Here is a 19,543-nt window from a genome sequence, read left to right on the forward strand (position 1 = left end):
ACCAAGAACTAACTTAGTTGGTCTTTAAGGTGCTACTGAAAGGAATTTTTTTATTTTGTTTTGACTACGGCAGACCAACACGACTACCTATCTGTAACTGGAACTATGGAAGGCACCACATTGAGCCGCATGAAATGGAAGTCCATCAACCTCACCAAGAAACTTGCACAGGTACAGACTGATATCTTCTTTCTTACTAAATGCAAGAACCTGGACATTATACCCAAGGGTCTTAGAATTAAGAACCCTCTACAATCCACGTATCCCACTGAATATGCAAGAAAACTATGCAGCACTTTCTCTAAGAAGCTGCTCAAACATCTGATCAGCATTCTCTACTCTAAACAGAAGCTAATAAAGGAGGAACTCCTTGTATTGGACAACTCTATCAGGAACCACCAAGCTCGGCAAGAGTTCCAAAAGGAAAAACAAAACATTTACCACTCTCAACTGGAGCTACTGAAAAAACAGAAAAACAAGAAACTCTCTAACCTTTCCAACCTACAGGCTACTAATCAAAACAAGATCAACAATATTGTCAATCTCTCACAGCAAGCACTCAGCCCAGCTGAGGAATCAGTCCTTTCACGTGGACTGTCATTCTGCCCTGCCAAATCCCCACACGATTCAGTTCTGTGGGGACTTGGAAGCATTTTTCCGCCGTTTACGCCTGAAGGAGTATTTTCAACACACACAACAACAAGACAAAGCAGAACAAGCAACAACTTCACAACACAACACCTCTCAACCCACTGGAGAACAACAACCACCCTCCCAACAGAACACTGACCACCAACTACCACCGAAAAAGTGTTACACAAAAAGGGACTCCACATGGACCCCTCCTGATGGATGCAATACCACACTGGACTTGTACATTGACTGCTTCCGCCACAGAATCCAAACAGATGTGACCAGAAAACACCATCGCTTACAACAAAATCTAAACCATGCTGAAAGGAGAGCCATAGATAATCTCAGAAACAACTCAGACATTATAATTAAAGAAGCGGACAAAGGTGGAGCTGTCGTCATCATGAACAAAACTGACTACATTCAGGAGGCTCACAGACAACTTTCCAATACCGCCTTTTACATAAAATTGGACTCAGACCCCACACAAGAATACAAAAAAGAACTGAACAAGATTGTTAAGGAGCTACCCCCACACATCCAAGAACAGATCCTCACAAACGCACCAACAGAACCTCGACCAGGAACTTTCTATCTTCTACCTAAAATACACAAACCAGGAAATCCAGGACGCCCCATCATTTCAGGTATTGGCACTATTACAGTGGGTGTCTCCGGTTATATGGACTCTGTTCTGAAACCATGTGCCATCAGTGCTCCCAGCTATGTACGTGACACCACAGATTTTCTGAGGAAAATACAATCTTTAAATAATCTTCCTAACAATACTATACTAGCTACTATGGATGTGGAATCTCTGTATACCAACATCCCACACAACGATGGTTTACAAGCTATAAGGAACACCATTTCAGATAAAACCACAGCGGACTTTGCTACCAAACTCTGCCAATTTGTCCTTACCCACAACAACTTCAAATTCGGTGATGACCTGTTCCTTCAGATCAGCGGCACAGCAATGGGCACCCGCATGGCCCCACAGTATGCCAACATCTTCATCACAGTATGCCAACATCTTGGCAGATTTAGAACAACGTTTCCTAAACTCCTACCCACTCAAACCTCTCTTGTACCTGCGATACATTGACGATATTTTTATCATCTGGACATATGGTCAACAGACCCTGGACACCTTCCACCAGAAATTCAATGATTTTCACCCCACAATCAACCTAACAATGAATCAATCTATGCAAGAAATACATTTTTTGGACACTACTATAAAAATACAGGATGGGCGCATAGACACCACCTTATACCGTAAACCAACTGACCGACAAACATATCTACATGCCTCTAGCTACCATCCCAAACATACCAAACAGTCCATTGTATATAGCCAGGCACTACGTTACAGCCGCATCTGTTCCAATTCTACAGACAGAGACTCTCACCTAAGAGATCTACAGCAAACCTTTTTAGAACTAAAATACCCAGCAGATGAAGTTAGACAACAGATCAACAGAGCCAGACTGATACCCAGAGAGAACTTGCTGCAAGACAGACCCAAAAAAGAAAATAACAGAACACCTCTAGTCATCACATACAGCTCCAAAGTTAAAACAGTACAACGCATCATCAGAGATCTACAACCTCTCCTGGACAATGACAGTTCTCTTTCTCAAGCTCTGGGAGGAAGACCTTTCATTGCCTACAGACAGCCTCCCAATCTTAAACAACTCCTAACCCACAATAATACTACAACCAGACTTAACACGGACACTGGCACCAGAGCCTGCAATAAACCCAGATGCCAACTTTGCTGCCACATACACCCGGACAACACCATTACTGGCCCCAACAACATCACACATACCATCTCGGGACTATTTAATTGCTCATCGTCTAACATTGTGTATGCCATCAAATGCCAACAGTGTCCTTCAGCTCTCTATATTGGACAAACAGGCAAACCTTACGCCAAAGGATAAACGGACATAAATCTGACATCAGGAATCACAAGACAGAGAAACCAGTAGGAGAACACTTCAATCTCCCAGGACATTCTATACAAGATCTCAAAGTAGCTGTTCTATTACAAAGGAATTTCAGAAATAGACTGGAAAGAGAAGCTGCTGAATTGCAACTTATTACCAAACTTAAAACCATGGAGAGACCTGGTCTGAACAAAGACATTGGATTCTTATCTCATTATACATGACAAAGCCATTTTTCACCCTCTCACCCCTTGCTTTTTCCTGTAAGACCTATTGCAGTCGTTAAGAGTCGTCAACAGGCTCATCACAGCTATCTGCCAATCACCCATTCCCACCACCCTTCTGAGTAATACCCCTCCCCACCTTCTCACTATATAGAAGGGTCTGGTGACTTCTGTTTCAGTGTATCTGAAGAAGTGTGCATGCACACGAAAGCTCATACCAAGAACTTAGTTGGTCTTTAAGGTGCTACTGGAAGGAATTTTTTTTATTTTGTTTTGACTATAGGATTTAAGTGTAGCAAAACAGATTTAACATATAACAACCAAAGTACCATAGGCTGCAATTTTATGCACTTACTTGAAAATAAGTTCTACATCAGTAGGACTTACTCAAAACTACAGGACAGGGCTATAGGAGTTTTCACCCTCTTCAGTTTCCCCCCAGAGCCATTATATATAGGACCCTGCCAGGTGTTTATAAAGATAAAAGATTTCTCTCCTGCAATGGAAAATTGGATTTGATGACTTAACTTAGCTCTTGCTCTGCAATTCTATTGCCTTTACCATTGGCTTCTATATTATATACTGTGGGGGTGGAATTAAATACCACATAATATACAAAGCCTAGTAGCAGGTTTTCAGATCCTGGAGTAGCTAACTGCTACCCACTTTAAAATAATTATTATTCAACAAAGATATTTCAAAGAGTTATTTAGGTGGAAAACTGAAATACAAAACTATGACCTACAGTTCTTAAATAAGCAAAGGAATTATTATTATTAATCGCCTGCCCTTCACCCAAAGTCCCAGAGAGAGTTGTAACATTAAAACACAGCATAAAAACAGTTTAAAACAACTTACAACCACAGAAATAAGATTAGTCTTCAAACTATACACCTCAAGTGTCAAAAGGGTAAAAGTGAACGTTCAGCATTCCCTGGGAGCTGCATAATGAAGATGGCAGACGCACCTCTGTGGGGAAGGAGTTGCTTTTACAACCTATAACTGTGGCTGTTGTCACTGTTTTAAAATCCAGAAAGATCAGTATGTTCGTTTGTGCCAGCAAAAACAAATTAAAATTAAAAACAAATACTCCTCAACAAGTTAAATTAGGCCACAATCGGCAGTCAATTGACCTGGGACTAAATATCATCTTACTCAACAGGACTGACTTCTGAGTAGTCATGGTGAGAATTATAGGTATCCTTTTGCGGGGGGGGGGGCACAAGACTCTCTGCAACTCCCAGGGATCCTTCGCCCACTTGCACACCTTTTGACTCCAGCACCTACACGCATGAGCCTTTGGGTCAATGTGTGGCAAATGAAGAGAATCACCCTAAGATCTACAGATGAAAGGCGGTATACAAACCATAATAATAATAATAATTCTCCAAATGAATTCTGCTGCGAGTCACAGAATCCTGTGAGATAATGTCCAAGTCTCTTCAGCACAACAGGACTGTTTACTGGTCTTACGCATACAGAGGGAAGTATGTCACAGGGGTGGCATTGTAGCCAATGAAGGGGATCCGAGGCGCGCTTGTCGCTCATGAGGGAGAGCAAGAAACAGCACGAGATAATGCACACACGCGTGTACACACGGATCCACACGCGCGCACCAGACCCACACGCCCCGCCCCGCGGTGGGCCGTTTGCGCCGCCCGAGGGCCTCTTTCGCGGCCCCTGCTCCTCGCCAGGCGCCCTCGCCCCGCCCGGCCCTCGCTTCCTCCGGCGGCGCCCTCCCTTCTCCGCGGCGGCCTCCGTCTCTCGCCCTCTCGCCCGCTTCCTCACCTGGCGAGCGCCTCCCTCACGAAGGGATTCGCCCCTCACGGCGGCCGCCTCACAAAATGGCGGCCCCTCCGCAGCCCCTCCTTCCGGAGACACTGGCTGGCCGGACACCCTTCCCGCCCCGCGCGCATTGGACGCGCCGGCCCCGCAGCGACCGCCCGCTCTCCGGACTGGATTGGCGGAAGCCGGTGCCACTCAGCGCTCGCTTCGACCAGCGACCAGCCCGCGCCTCCCTGCCAGGCGGGCTCCGGCGCCGCTTTATCGCGCGCGGCCTCTCGCAAAGGATCATGGGGTGCTCCTGTCCTTTTAGCTGGGCTGCCGCGATTCGGAGCTCCGGGCGGGTTTTGGTTTTCCCCTCATGGTCTCGGCGCCCGCAATAAACTCCTTTCCCGGCGTCTCGGGAGAATCTTTGTTAAGCAGCGCTTTGTCAGCGGCGCGCTCCTCAGCTGCTCGCTCCTTCTAAGGGAAGTGTCCTTTGCCGCCTTTGCCCCTTGGGGCCCCTTGCGCCCCCTCGTTTCCCCGGCCGCCTGGCGGGCCTGGGAATCGGCTTCCGACCCCGCTGTGCAGCTGGGCCTTCCCCTCAGCCCGAAGGCGGCTCCCGGGGTAAGCTGGCCCGGGGCTGCTGGCGGGACAGCCTGGGAGCCGCCACGGGGAAAGACGGGGGCCGAGGCAACAGAAGCCCGCGCATCAAGATCCACGAGGAGCGGAGCACCGCGGCCTCGCCGGTGATTTCATAGGCTTGGTCCCGGACCTGCTGATCCGCACGTGCCCCTGGGGAGAAGGCAGGCAGCTGGAATTCAACTCCCATCCCTCCTTGCTGAAAACTCAGAAGCCGTCGTGCGGGCAGCTGCCTGGAATTTTCGCCAGGAGGCGCGTGGACTTTCAATATAGATAATAGATCCTCTCTCTCTCTCCAGCCAACATATATTCCAGATGTCCAGGGGCAAGAGCAGTCCCTGCCCCCTCTCTCTGCCAAGCATTGGCCAGATCGCATGGGGTCACAGGCGCCCGCACAGGGTCGGTGTCCCTTTCGTTGGGAGAAAAATTGTCTGGACGACATTGTGGAGACTCGTGCTTTAAGAAATAGGGTTTATTCGTCTGTATGGAGGGGGTCCGGAGCATGGCAGGCAGGCCTTCCTTCACTCAAGAGCAGCTACCCTGGTCCCACCAGGGACCAGGAGTTGTGGTCGAGCCTCGGAGGCTCTCTTGTAATGCTGACAGCTCTGCTCTTCCCTCCGCCAGCTAGACAGGTTTGCAAAAGGCAGCCCAGGAGTTCCCTTGCAGCTTATATTCTCTCTTCATATCGCAAACAACCCCAAATCCTAGCATTTATTAATTTTAGGGCTGGGGGGGACCCCTCCCCCCACAGGCTCTTTTACACCAGTTACAGTAGCCTCTTTGTCATGGAAGCAAGTCTGAGGGCTCAGCGGAACTCCTCGGGCTGCAGGAGAGACTCTCCATCCTCGGCAGGGTCGGGAGATTCCCCCCAAGCCAAAGCCTTTCTTTTTTTCTGGCGGAAACCCCCCAGGCGAGTGACCCATGGCCCTTCCCGCGCGCCTTCCTTCCCCGCCCCTTCCGCCCAGCGAGACTTCCGCTTCCGGCGGCGCTGTCGACCATGGCGGCCCTGCGGCGGCTGGCGGGCGTGCAGAGGTTGCTGGGGTTACCGGCCCGGGCGGCCCGCGCTGTCTCTTCTGGGGGACCGGCCAGCTCCTCGGCGACGGTGCAGGTGCCGCCCGCCTCGAGCCCCGCGCAGGTGGCGCCTCCGCGCAAGTACCACGACGACGACGAGGGGGTGTCCGTCTTCATGAAGGTGAGCGCGGGGGGGGGGGCGAGACGCGCGAATCCTGCCCGTCAGTTCCCAGGGCCACGAGCCCCGGGGATCCTGGAAGAGTAGAAGGGACCCCGAGCTCTGCGGAGGGAGCTACCTGCCTAACCCAGAGGCTTCCTTGCAAGGGGCAAAAGAACATGGCTTTTTGAATGTCCCAGGCAAACGTCTTGTCACTGGGGGCGAACCACAGACACCCAGGGAAGAAGGAGCAAGCAGGGAATAAAGATCAGCATTGGGATCTGCTGCCCCTGGGGATCATGCGGGGGGAGGCGGTTGCTGACCCTGGTCCCTGGGATGCTGTTGTTGGGTGTTTTCTGGGCAGCGTGGATGCTTCAGGGACCTGCACCTGTGCTGTGCTGCAGGATTCCAGTGCCCAGTAGCACCTTAGAGACCAACTAAGTTTGTTCTGGGTATAAGTTTTCGTGTGGTCTCTAAGGTGCTACTGGACAATTTTTTAATTTTTTATTTATTTCGACTGCATCAGACCAACACGGCTACCTACCTGAATCTAAGATTCCATTGCGTTCTTGCCTCTGCATGCAGGACGGTGCCACTGCCAGAGAGCAAGGGACAGATCAATGATACAGGGAGTTTCCTCTGTCTTTGAGAAGCATTAAGTGGTAGGTGCTTCCAACAGTGGCATAGGAACACAGGAAGCTGCCTTATCCTGAGGTCAGATACATGGTTCCATCCAGGTAAGTATTGTCTGCACTGATTGGCAGTAGCTCTGTAGGATAGAGGAGTCTCTCCCAGCCCTACCTCGAAGTGTCAGGGATTGAGCATGACGCCTTCTCAGTGCAAAGCAGATGTTCTGACATGTGGTTGTGGTTCACTTTCAGTGAATGCTTCAGACTCACTTGTGGGTATCACTGTTGTACTGGGTAGAGAGATATTCAATGCACACTGAAGATAGCTTTGGGACCTTCTTAATTTTTGAAAAGTGTCGCAGGTTCATGTTCTTGGTGATTACGGTATTTTTTGCCCAAATTAATCATTGATTTTACAACAGACTAAAACTAGAGTCACTTGAGCTCCATCTGTCACCGTGAAAGATTCATTATGTTTGTTAACTAATGCTATGTGAAAACTAGCCCAGGATAGCACTTCAATATGCAATGCTGCTTGCCATTGTATTGTGCACACTTGTATATATCTCAATAGTGTGCTAGATAGGGAGAAGTTTTTCTCCCTCTCATAACACCGAAACCTAGGATTACCTAAAGAAGCTGAATGGGGGATGTCACTCCTGTGAGTCTCTTCCATATGTGCTCCTCTGTCCCTCCACTTTGCTGGAACACTTGTGTGGTACCAGATACTTATTTAGAATCTATACGATTCTAAGAATCTCTAAAACAATAGTAACAACATAAACAAAATAGCTTAAGTTCATGTATACACTCTCTGCACCCCCATGAGTCGTAATCTTTCCTTCTATTCAGTTCATTAATATACACACAAAATACACATAATGCCCATTGTTAAGTCAGCTCAACCAGATGAGGAGGCTGAGTAGAACTTCCAGTGGTCATGGCGGGGGTGGCTTCTGTTTTCTAGTACACAAAGTGATCCCATAACAAGGATCCCAAAATTTACAGATCAAAGCTTCCTGTATGCTTTGTTACTTTCATCCGATTCTGTTGTAGCTGATTCCCATTTCCAAAAAGATTGCTGCTGTTCCTGAGTCAATCTTTCCTTTCCCTGTCTGTTTCTCTCATCTGTATATCAGTGGACCCCTTGCAAAGGCTTTTATCAGGGGTTTCCCAAACTGGCCATAGGCCCACTGGGGTTCATTCAGGTGTTCCACACAGCATGTTGGCATTAAATATTCCAAGAGATTTTTTTTAATTGTATTTTTGTTGTGGCTTTTAGTTCTTATATTGTGTTTAAACTCTGGAATGCAAATTGTAGTACAATAAAATAAAACAGAAGAGAGAAAATAAGCAACAAAATGTGATTAAAAATCAAACAGCATGTAGCGCAGTGCACAACAGTTGCTACAGCAAACAGAAAAATTAAGTGGTCTGCTCAGACCATCAGCAGTTTTCAAGTGGTCCATGGAGGGAAAAGAGTGTGAGAAGCACCAGCATAGAAGGTTCTTGCCTAGTAGCTCTTCCTTTCTTCCATGTGGCAAAGCATTCAAGAAAACAGGACTGAGGACCAGGTCCCGACAGCACACAGGCAGCTTTCCACTTACAGTTGTCTCCTTCGAAGTCTTATTTTGAGGCCTTATTTTGCCGTGCATATTTATAAAGCTGAGGCTCCGAAGCACAATACAGAGTTCTTAGTTCTTCAGCATCCACAGTGCGTTATTGCAGGCATGTCCAACTTCAAGTAGACTGTGATCTACTATCTAGTATTAAAAACTGGCAGTGATCTACCACACTCCCATTGTCATTCTTCAACTTCTTTGCTTTAGGGGCAAGGGGTAAAGCGTTGTTGGTGGCCAGGAAAAACCCCTTTCTTTCCTTAGCATGGATCTGTGGTCAATTCCATCGCCTTCTTCCATGTATCGCCAAGGCGGCAGCTACAGGCAGCTCTGTATGGAGGAGGAAGAAAAGGCACACTCCTCTTATCCAGCCTCATCCCGAATATGGAATATCGGCACTCCCGGGCTCCACTTTCCTCTGTTCCCGAGGGGGACCACTGCACCCTCAACCCGCCACATGAGCGCAGCCCTGCATCACTCAGTGAAGGCAGCCCATCCGAGGGCAGCTTCATTAGCAGAGTGAAGTGAGAGAGGCGTGCGCTCTGGAGCTCACAGGATGGTGAAAGGGAAGGCGTAGCTTGCTCCCTCCCACAGCTGAGCCCTGAACAAAGGCTGCCTAGCCATAGTGTGATCAACCAAAATCCATCGTGCGCGATCAACTCGTTGGACATGTTTGCATAGTGGCTTGTGCAATGCACCATCTTGCCACTAGGTGGTGCTGTGAATCCACATGCCATAGCTAGGCTAGGCATTCTCTTTCATAGATGAGCATGTATTGCTTGTTCTCTTTCCTCTGTAGCTGTGGTGCCTCAGGGAAATGTTAAATATCAGGGCCAGAGAGCTAGTGTTATTCACATTTCCTGTGAGCTTTATTGCAATGTTCAGTTCAATGCTGTTTCATTGTCTGGTGAAGTGAGGTCAAGGCTAAGAGGAAAATCTATTGCCTGCTTTGTCTGAAGTAGGTTTGCAGCCATTTGTGCTGCATGGGTAGGAACCCAGGAGCTGGGCAGGTGTTGGTCCTCAGGGCTGCGCTGGCATCACCTATGGGAACACTTTCTCCTCCCTTGCCGCCACTTCTGCATTAGCTACACACCTGTAGTATCCTCTCTCATTTTTTTACTGAACTTCAGTTACTCCTGGTTTTCACTGGCTTGCCACGAGTAGGTATGTGATGTTGAGTGGAGTGTTGTGGCTCTTCTTTCCTTGGGTTACAGCAGTCTTCTCCAGCCTGATGCTCTCCAGAGACCATTACTCCCATCATCCCTCGCCATGCTGGCCAAGGCTAATGAGTCTCACAACACCTGAAGGGCACCAGGTTGGGGGAGATTGGATTAAAAGTATGCAGAGATTGATGCATGTGACAAGGGCAATCTATCCATTGTCTTCTGTCTCAGGAGGAGACATGATTCTGCTCAATTTCTGGCAAAGTAATGTTGAAAAGAGAATACATTTTTGTCTTGAGTGAAGTGTTGTGAACCATTGGAATTAACTATGGCCAGTCAAGCAAAGGCCCATGAAATCCCTCCTTCATTAATTTTACAGCATTTCTATAAATAAACTAAACTTTTTCCAATCTTCTTCCACCTTCTCTTCTCCCTGGTCTCGGATTCTGCCAGTCCTTTCCGTCTATTCCATATGGTCCATCAACCTGGTGATCTTCTGTCCAAGGCTCTTAACTCTTTTCCAAGTCCCTTCTGCAGATCTTCTTCATATTTATACATGCACTTTACTTTGTCTTCTGCTGATCTTGTTCTTAGTTTCCAAGATCCAGGCAAATGGGGAGTGACCCAGCTCAGGTGAATGAGGAGCCTTGTGAAAGCTCTTGACATGGGAGGGTGGAAGCTTTGAAGAGCCTTTGGCCTGCCTCCATGAGTGAACAGCTAAGATGTGCATTAGGGAAAAGGCTGTGTGTAAACCTCCATTGTTGTTCTCACCGCATGCAGCAGGTTGGAAGTCTGACTTTGTGCTTTTTTTTAGATAGATAATACTTTATTCGGCTATAAGCCCACAAGGTAAAACCAATCAATAAATAAAATAGCATTTTACATTCTAAAATATCAACTAAAATATTTCAACACTTGTGTCCTGGCTTTATGTGGGGAGAAGCGGCTGTGATGCATAATCAGAAGGGCCCTAGGAATGTGGGTCTCTACTGCAAGCCAAATGGAAAGTCCTTAGGCCACCAGTTGTTACCTTTCCCTGTCTTGAATCCTTTGTTGGAACTTGCACCAGCAAAGGACCCATCAAATAGGAGGGGCACTTCAGTAGATTTGAGTGCTGGCCATACAAAAAAATGGTGTGAAGCAGCATTCTTTGGGCAGTAGGTGCGGGTGGGGCAGGGGGAGGCATTTTCCCCCTTCTAACCTTTTATCTGTCTTTGGCTTTTAATAAAAAACCAAGCTCCAATCCCATGAGGTTGAGGAAGAGAGTATGTGTGTTGGGAGGGTTCTTTTGACATTATGTTTCCTCTGTCAACGTTTATGATGAGAATTGTGTATTGAAGCAGTAAGCCTGTGCCAAAGTGTGAACACAGGCATAGGCTGGTGCAGTCTCTTCCAGAATTGGGCACAGCGGTTTCTTTTTTCTTAACCTGTTATTAGCTATTTAGCATCCATCAGCAGAGGAAGTGTACCATTGCAGGGTGGTGGCCTGATAGATGAACAGATCTGGACAAAGCAGCATGGAAAGAACAGAGGCTGCATGGATTTGCAACGTGTATTATTGTCTGGGTGTAGAGGGGCTGCCACTTTGATTTGTATTCTGGGTAATTTAGGAAGAAGTTTCATCAGAAAATTCACCAAGTAATCCTCCTATCTACCTTACCATTTTTCCATTATGCTAGACAGATCTCTCCCCCCCCCCAGTTTCCTGTCTACTGTCTCTTTACATTAATCATCAGTATTTAAACAAAGCCTCAATTTACTACTTCAAGTGCCATTGTAGTGATGTATATGAAGCTGGTGTTCAGTCAGTGTGCACACTGCTCTGGAAGGTTGGGAGACCCTCTGCAGATGATATTTTTTGGAGGGAGTGGAACTCTAGGAGGAAAAAAGGGCACATCCCATTTCACAAGTGGAAATCAGAGGGCACCACTGGATGCCATGAAGGTAATTGCAGATCTTTAAAAATCACCAGGGATATAAACAGAGGAGAAGATTTATAAGACACTAGTTTGCATTCAACGTAGCACTGTGGCTAAATTTCCATCAGTTCAAAGATTTTTCTTGCACAACAGGACCTTCTCCCACTCTCTTCCACCATGCCCCCTTAAATCTGTTCTGGGCTCCCCCCAATTTGCCAGGTTGGGGTACACGTGGAAGGGGAGTTTCTTTGTGCTAGCAGAATTATTTGCACTGGCTTTAGTTAAATATGACTCATGAGTTTTTCGGAGTTTCCATAGGTTACACTTGAATTGGGTGTTGAATTGTACAAGAAAAGCTATAAAGCGAGACCTAGTGGTGGGAGGAAAAAATCCTTAAATAAGAGACACGGGGGAATGATTAATGGACTTCAATGTCTGTACACTAATGCACAAAGCATGGGAAATAAACAAGATGAGCTTGAGCTCTTAGTACAGCAAACTAAATATGACATAATAGGCATCACTGAAACCTGGTGGGATAAGTCCCACGACTGGAATGTAATAATGGAGGGATACAATCTATTTCAGAGAAACAGACCAGACAAGAAAGGAGGAGGAGTGGCGTTATATGTCAGGGATGTGTATACCTGTGAAGAGATCCAAGATTTAGAACCTCAAGGCCAAAGTGAGAGCATTTGGGTCAAAATTAAGGGAGAGAAGAATAGCAGTGACCTCATTGTGGGAGTTTACTATAGATCCCCAAGCCAAACGGAGGACATAGATGATGCCTTCCTGGAACAGATGGCCATGCATGCAAAAGGAAGGGAGATAGCAGTAATGGGGGACTTCAATTACCCGGATATTTGCTGGATGTCAAACTCAGCCAAGAGCATAAGGTCAAACAGATTCCTCACTGGCCTTGCAGACAACTTCATTGTCCAGAAAGTGGGAGAAGCAACAAGAGGAACAGCCATTTTAGATTTGGTCCTAACCAATGTTGATGACCTGGTTAGTGGGGTAGAAGTGGAAGGATCATTAGGTGCAAGTGATCATGCTCTTCTGAAGTTTACTATACAGCAGAAAGCAGCAGCCAAGCATACTAGGACTCAAATTCTTGACTTTAAGAAAGCCGACTTCATAAAACTTAGGGAAGTGCTGGGTGAGATCCCATGGACAGTAATACTAAAAGGAAAGGGAGTTCATGATGGCTGGGAGTTTGTTAAGAGGGAGATAGTAAAAGCACAACTTCAGGCAATACCAATGAGACGGAAACATGGAAGGTGCCTAAAGAAGCCAGGGTGGCTATCTAAAGAACTTTTAACTGAGTTAACATTAAAAAAGGATGTGTACAAAAAATGGAAAAGGGGGGAAACCACCAAAGAGGAATTCAAACAAATAGCCAGCACGTGTAGACACAAAGTCAGAAAAGCTAAAGCACAGAATGAACTCAGGCTTGCAAGAGAGGTTAAAAGCAACAAAAAAGGCTTTTATGGGTATGTTCGTAGCAAAAGGAAGAACAAAGAAACAGTGGAGTCACTCAGAGGAGAAGATGGTGAAATGCAAACAGGGGACACAGAAAGGGCTGAACTCCTCAATGCCTTCTTTGCCTCAGTCTTCTCCGATAAAGAAAACAATGCCCGACCTGAAGAATTTGGAGCAAATGATTCAGCAGAGGAAACACAGCCCAGAATAACTAAGGAGATAGTACAAGAATACTTGGCTAGTCTAGATGTATTCAAGTCTCCAGGGCCAGATGAACTGCATCCAAGAGTATTAAAAAACTGGCAGATGTGATCTCAGAACCACTGGCAGTCATCTTTGAGAATTCCTGGAGAACAGGCGAAGTCCCGGCAGACTGGAGGAGGGCAAATGTTGCCCTTATTTTCAAAAAGGGGAAAAGAGAGGACCCAAATAATTACCGCCCAGTCAGTCTGACATCAATACCAGGGAAGATTCTGGAGCAGATCATTAAGCAAACAGTCTGTGAGCACCTAGAAAGGAATACTGTGATCACCAATAGTCAGCATGGATTTCTGAAAAATAAGTCATGTCAGACGAACCTGATCTCGTTTTTTGACAGAATTACAACCCTGATAGATGAAGGGAACGCAGTGGATGTAGCCTACCTTGATTTCAGTAAGGCATTTGACAAGGTGCCCCATGATATTCTTGTAAAGAAGCTGGTAAAATGCGGTCTTGACTATGCTACCACTCAGTGGATTTGTAACTGGCTGACTGACCGAACCCAAAGGGTGCTCATCAATGGTTCCTCTTCATCCTGGAGAAGAGTGACTAGTGGGGTGCCACAGGGTTCTGTCTTGGGCCCGGTCTTATTCAACATCTTTATCAACGACTTGGATGATGGACTCAAGGGCATCCTGATCATATTTGCAAATGACACCAAACTGGGAGGAGTGGCTAACACCCCAGAGGACAGGATCACACTTCAAAACGACCTTGACAGATTAGAGAACTGGGCCAAAACAAACAAGATGAATTTTAACAGGGAGAAATGTAAAGTATTACACTTGGACAAAAAAAAATGAGAGGCACAAATACAAGATGGGTGACACCTGGCTTGAGAGCAGTACATGTGAAAAGGATCTAGGAGTCTTGGTTGACCACAAACTTGACATGAGCCAACAGTGTGACGCGGCAGCTAAAAAAGCCAATGCAATTCTGGGCTGCATCAATAGGAGTATAGCATCTAGATCAAGGGAAGTAATAGTGCCACTGTATTCTGCTCTGGTCAGACCTCACCTGGAGTACTGTGTCCAGTTCTGGGCACCACAGTTCAAGAAGGACACTGACAAACTGGAACATATCCAGAGGAGGGCAACCAAAATGGTCAAAGGCCTGGAAACGATGCCTTATGAGGAACGGCTAAGTGAGCTGGGCATGTTTAGCCTGGAGAAGAGGAGGTTAAGGGGTGATATGATAGCCATGTTCAAATATATAAAAGGATGTCACATAGAGGAGGGAGAAAGGTTGTTTTCTGCTGCTCCAGAGAAGCGGACACAGAGCAATGGTTCCAAACTACAAGAAAGAAGATTCCACCTGAACATTAGGAAGAACTTCCTGACAGTAAGAGCTGTTCGACAGTGGAATTTGCTGCCAAGGAGTGTAGTGGAGTCTCCTTCTTTGGAGGTCTTTAAGCAGAGGCTTGACAACCATATGTCAGGAGTGCTCTGATGGTGTTTCCTGCTTGGCAGGGGGTTGGACTCGATGGCCCTTGTGGTCTCTTCCAACTCTATGATTCTATGATTCTATAACCTACAGCACTGCACGGGAGCTTAAAATCAGAAAACATCAGAAAACCACAATGCAAGCAGCAGGAGAGAACAGGTATTCAGCTCAGCCTTCCCCAAATGCCCAACGTGTGGCAGCATCGAGAGAAGAAACAGCAGCAAAGCAGCATATTGGGGCCGTGAAGAAGACATAGCTTGGCCAGTGCCACACAGATTACTGGGATGCCGCTCTCTAAACACCAGAAGCTCCAGCAGACATTGCCAACATCCTTTCAGCTTAGCTCTGTAAAGGACAAAAACTCACTCACTAAAAAATGAAAAAGCCGAAGTTTCTTGGAATTCAACCATGATCGCACCTGACAACTCTGCCTGCCATTTCCTGAGAAACAAGAGCACACACATGCAGCCATAGATGAGTCAGCAATTCTTTTTACAGGCTCAATTGATAAGTCCTACCAAGGTTCCCAGGGAGCCATGCTGCTACTGAACTCGGCCTTGTATTCTGTCGGTCATCAGGCGCCTTGTGGGAGAGACACTTCTTCACCTCACCCCATTCCTCTCTGCAGATAGAAAACCAGTTGCCCCCCAGAGGACCACAGACTAGCATGGCTGCAGAAATCACTTCCAATCAGCCACTTGCTGAAAAATGTATTGCTCCCAAGAACACCAAAGCCGCCCCCCCCCAACAGCAGCACCCTGTATCTGCCTAGCTCAAGGAAGCTCAAGTTCTACTATTCTGCATGATATAGATATGCTGTTTGAACTTCCTTAAAAAAATTAATCCATCCCCACATCCAATGTGCAACACAACCCACTGGCCCCACGCCTGACACAGCTTTACTTTTAGCCCCTGAAAAATATGTCTTAATTCTAAATGCCCCTTTATGTACTTTGAAATCTGATATCCCCAGAATTCCATCTTCTTCATCCACTATGGTTCATGTGTAACATGATGTCTAACTAGAGTCTTTCATTTTTTAAGAGAGTCCCAAGCATGAAACTGCCCCAAGAGAGAAAAGTGAAAAGGTGCAGAGACTGGAACCAGGAAGCCAGCTTTTCCTGATAGAGGAAAACAAATTGTATGTTAGCTTCCACTTTCTTCATTGATCTCACCACACTGTCCCAACTAAATCCATCTCCACCTGGCTGCAACAGAAGGAGAAGAGACACACAAAGGATTCCACCGTTGGGGAGAAGAGTTGGTGGAAGAAGATTGGAAGAAATTTAAAATCTATCTACAGAAACACTGTAAAATTATTGAATGCTAATGACGTTGGAATGAAACGAAGTGGTTCTAGTAATAAGGCAAAATAAGAATATGCAAGAATGAATTGATATTAGACGAAAATTTGAAGTTATAATATGTGAGGATAAACAATTAAGGGTAAATGAAGAGGGTATGAATTGGCTGAACAAATTTTTTAATGGAATACAAAAAAGGGAGGTGTGAGGAAGTCATGAAAATAAGTAAATGAGTGGTAAGATATTAGAAAGAGGGATTTTTCTTTTTTCTTTTTATGTTAAATTCTGGTTTTTGTATTTTTCTTGTGTTTTTTGTTTACTGTTTTGTAACTTTTTTCTTGTTAAAAATTTAATAAATATTATTTAAAAAAAACAAAAAACAAAGGATTCCACTGTTGGCCTGGCTGGAATCAACGGCCATTTGCTTCCTATTCCTCCACCACAAGCTGCTTCCTCAGCTGCCATTCCAATGGATCTCTAGAAAAACAATTGCATAACTTTTGAGAACCGGCACCTGCATTTCCTTTCTTTGCTTCCAATTACTTTTGAATTGTGAGCCTGTGGGCAGAGACAATTCACAATTTTCAAACATCTCTACAGTGCCTAACAATTTTTTTTGGGGGGGGGAGTGTCTCTTTATAAATGATTAATAATTACTAGGGTTCTGGAAACATATTAAAGTTTAACTGATCAATCACTGATGTAAAAAAATTCCTTTTCTACCCAAAAACTAATGTTAGAAAAAACTAGTGTTAGAAACTGGGATAGAAATGCTAGGAGCCATGTGGCTCCTGGGATGCAGGTTGTGGGTGCCAAAACAAAATGTCTTTCTCTCTTTTTTTGGTACCCCCACTGCCAGACTAGGCAACCCCATGGGGAGAAAACCTGCTGCCGGGCGAATCGGGTAGTCTGCAGGTAGGACGGCAGCAAAATGTGTGTCTTTTCCTACAGCGCTATCCCACCAAACACCTGATTGACCTGGCAGCAAAAAATTCTCTCTCTCTCTCTAATCTTATATCTTTTGCTGCTGGGTGAATCATGGGTTGCTGCCACTGTGCCCGGAAGACCAGCTGACTACAGCCAGGCAAGTGGAGATGCGAGGCACCAAGGGTGGCACCCAGACATCTCCATCCAGTTGCAAATGGTTGGTTACCAGTCACAAAATGTGACTGGCGTGCAGCTAATTTCAAACACTGAAACTAGTCCACCCCCACCCATATACTATAGCTTGGGAAGGGCAAATCCATGGAAGACAAGCTCTGTATAAGACACAGGTTAGAAGGTTATCCCATATCTGCTTAATTTACAGATACCATGCCATCATCACATCCAAGTTAAACTACTCCCAGCGTGTTCTACATGACACAGCCTTTGGAAGGTGTTTGGAAACTGCAGGTGCTGCAGAATGCTGCAGCCAAAGTACTGATGGAAGCCTTTTCTCCTTTTCCAAAGCATAAAATGCCATGTTATGTGACATTCACTTGACCACTGTATTCTTTGCATCTCAGTTCAAAAGGCTGGCTATCACTGAACGCTCTAAATAGTTTTGAGGAATGGTGCATAAGGACTACTGCTTTCTCCAGCATGATGCTGGCTGACTGCTAAGGTCTTTGGGGGAGTCTGTCCTGTCTCATAACACTGTCAGAACTGCATGGAACATGATACTGTCAGCTGCAACTGTGCTACACTATGGAACTTCTCTTTTCTCTGGCCTTGCTCCCATTTGCCACACATGGTTGCAGGGATTGTGGCATAATACACTGCCCTTTGTGGACTGACACTCTGGCAGAGGATGGATCGGTGCTGAAGAGAAGTCACTGAAGACATAGGGCTGCTCCCAGAGCATGGCTCCATTTCTCCACAGCCCTCTGCTGAGTCAAAGAAAGCACTCAAGCACACAGCCCTGTAATCGCTCTCCCCTCTCAACCTCAATGTTGGCCTCCTAGCAAGCCCAGCCAAGAACCACCCACCGAAAGCCACAGCAGAGAAGGCTGGAGAGTGACTTCAGCTCCTTGCATTCCACAAGCCAATGATTTCTACGTGTCCTGTGCCAGAGAGCTTTTTGGAAACAAAAGACGCTGAGACAGGAAGCGAAGCAAGGTGCCACGTAGAGAGATCTCCCTCCAGAGATCTCAGCAGGCAGTTGGTGCTTCTCTACCCCTGAAGACCAGCCCCCTGGTGGGCAGGGAGGTGGAACCCCTCTCTCCTTGGTAAAAAATTCCTCAAGTGGAAATTTATTCTCTCCTTCCATCCTGGCCCCTCCCAACCCATCAGAAATACAGCAGTCACTCCTGTTAATTTCCCCTGGGTCTAATAAATGGCTACCCCCAGGGCTCCACAGTTGCTGCCTTCTCCATACAGCATCAGTGCTGACACTCGAAGAGCCTGTGTAAACCATCGCCTGGAGCTACAAAACCCAACTCCTGCCTACAGATGCAGCAATCAATGCCTCCTGCTCATATGCAGGCAGCCCCCCCCCCCGTCTCCCAGCCCCCCCACCCCCACCCCCCGTGCTGGGCGCTAATTATGGAGCCAGGTTCAAAACTGCTCCCAAGATGCTCAAGCGTCTCATCACATTTCCATCCAGTGCAGACAGTATGAGTCTGTTCCAGCTCCTGGTTAATGTCACTTCAGGGGTATACAGAGAGAGCGGCTGCTAAAGTGAACCTGGCAGGAGATTTATGGCAGCAGTGCTGCTAGACCGGGAAAATCTCATTTCTCTACAGAAGGGGCTTCTTCATCATTCACTTATTGAGAATGGAAGTGGACTGTGGTCCCAGCACTACTGCTATTTAGGGTAAAGGCACTCGGAGATAAGTTAACTGTCACTGCTCAATGCACACATTACACTTAAATTAGGAAAACATGAGGGTCCCTCCGCCCCCCCCCCACCTCAGTCCAGTGGATTTGCAAACTGGTGTGGACTAAACAACAATCAGCCAACAGGTCTGTGGAGATGCAATCTAACCAAAGGAAGCTCTGAAAGTGAGATGAAGGCAGGGCCGGGAGGTAGCAGGAGCATGAGAGGCCACGGACTCCTTACCTACTGAGCCTTCCTGATGACACAAGCCTAGAGAGCTCCCTCTTCCTATGGCAAAGTACCGGAAGGTCAACAGCTACACATGCCTGCAGCCCACACTTAGATCAGTGGTGGTAGCGGCTGGATGTTTCTGGCAGGGCTGTGCTCATGTCCCAGCCTGACCCAGGGGCGGAGAGAAGAGATTGTGATCCCTCGTAATTTTCCTTCTTTCAATTTTCCCAAGCCTCCCTTTTGTTATTTCCCCAGCCCTTGATATTTAGACCATAATCTCTGCAGGGCAAGACTTGCCTTTTCTGA

At 46.6% G+C, this 19,543-nt stretch overlaps 1 protein-coding gene across 1 annotated transcript in view; it reads left to right on the forward strand.

Annotated features, from left to right (window-relative positions):
• The first annotated feature begins 6,190 nt into the window (after positions 1–6,190).
• NDUFB11 (NADH:ubiquinone oxidoreductase subunit B11) overlaps positions 6,191–19,543 on the forward strand; it is a 57,130-nt gene continuing 43,777 nt past the window's right edge. Inside the window, exon 1 of the mRNA XM_081844679.1 lies at positions 6,191–6,410. Coding sequence (XP_081700805.1) covers positions 6,216–6,410 — 195 coding nt within the window. The 5' untranslated portion in view covers positions 6,191–6,215. The remainder of the gene's footprint in view (positions 6,411–19,543) is intronic.

The sequence above is a fragment of the Podarcis erhardii genome, assembly GCF_964252035.2.
Source record: "Podarcis erhardii genome assembly, chromosome: 17".
NCBI classification, from domain to species: Eukaryota; Metazoa; Chordata; class Lepidosauria; order Squamata; family Lacertidae; genus Podarcis; species Podarcis erhardii.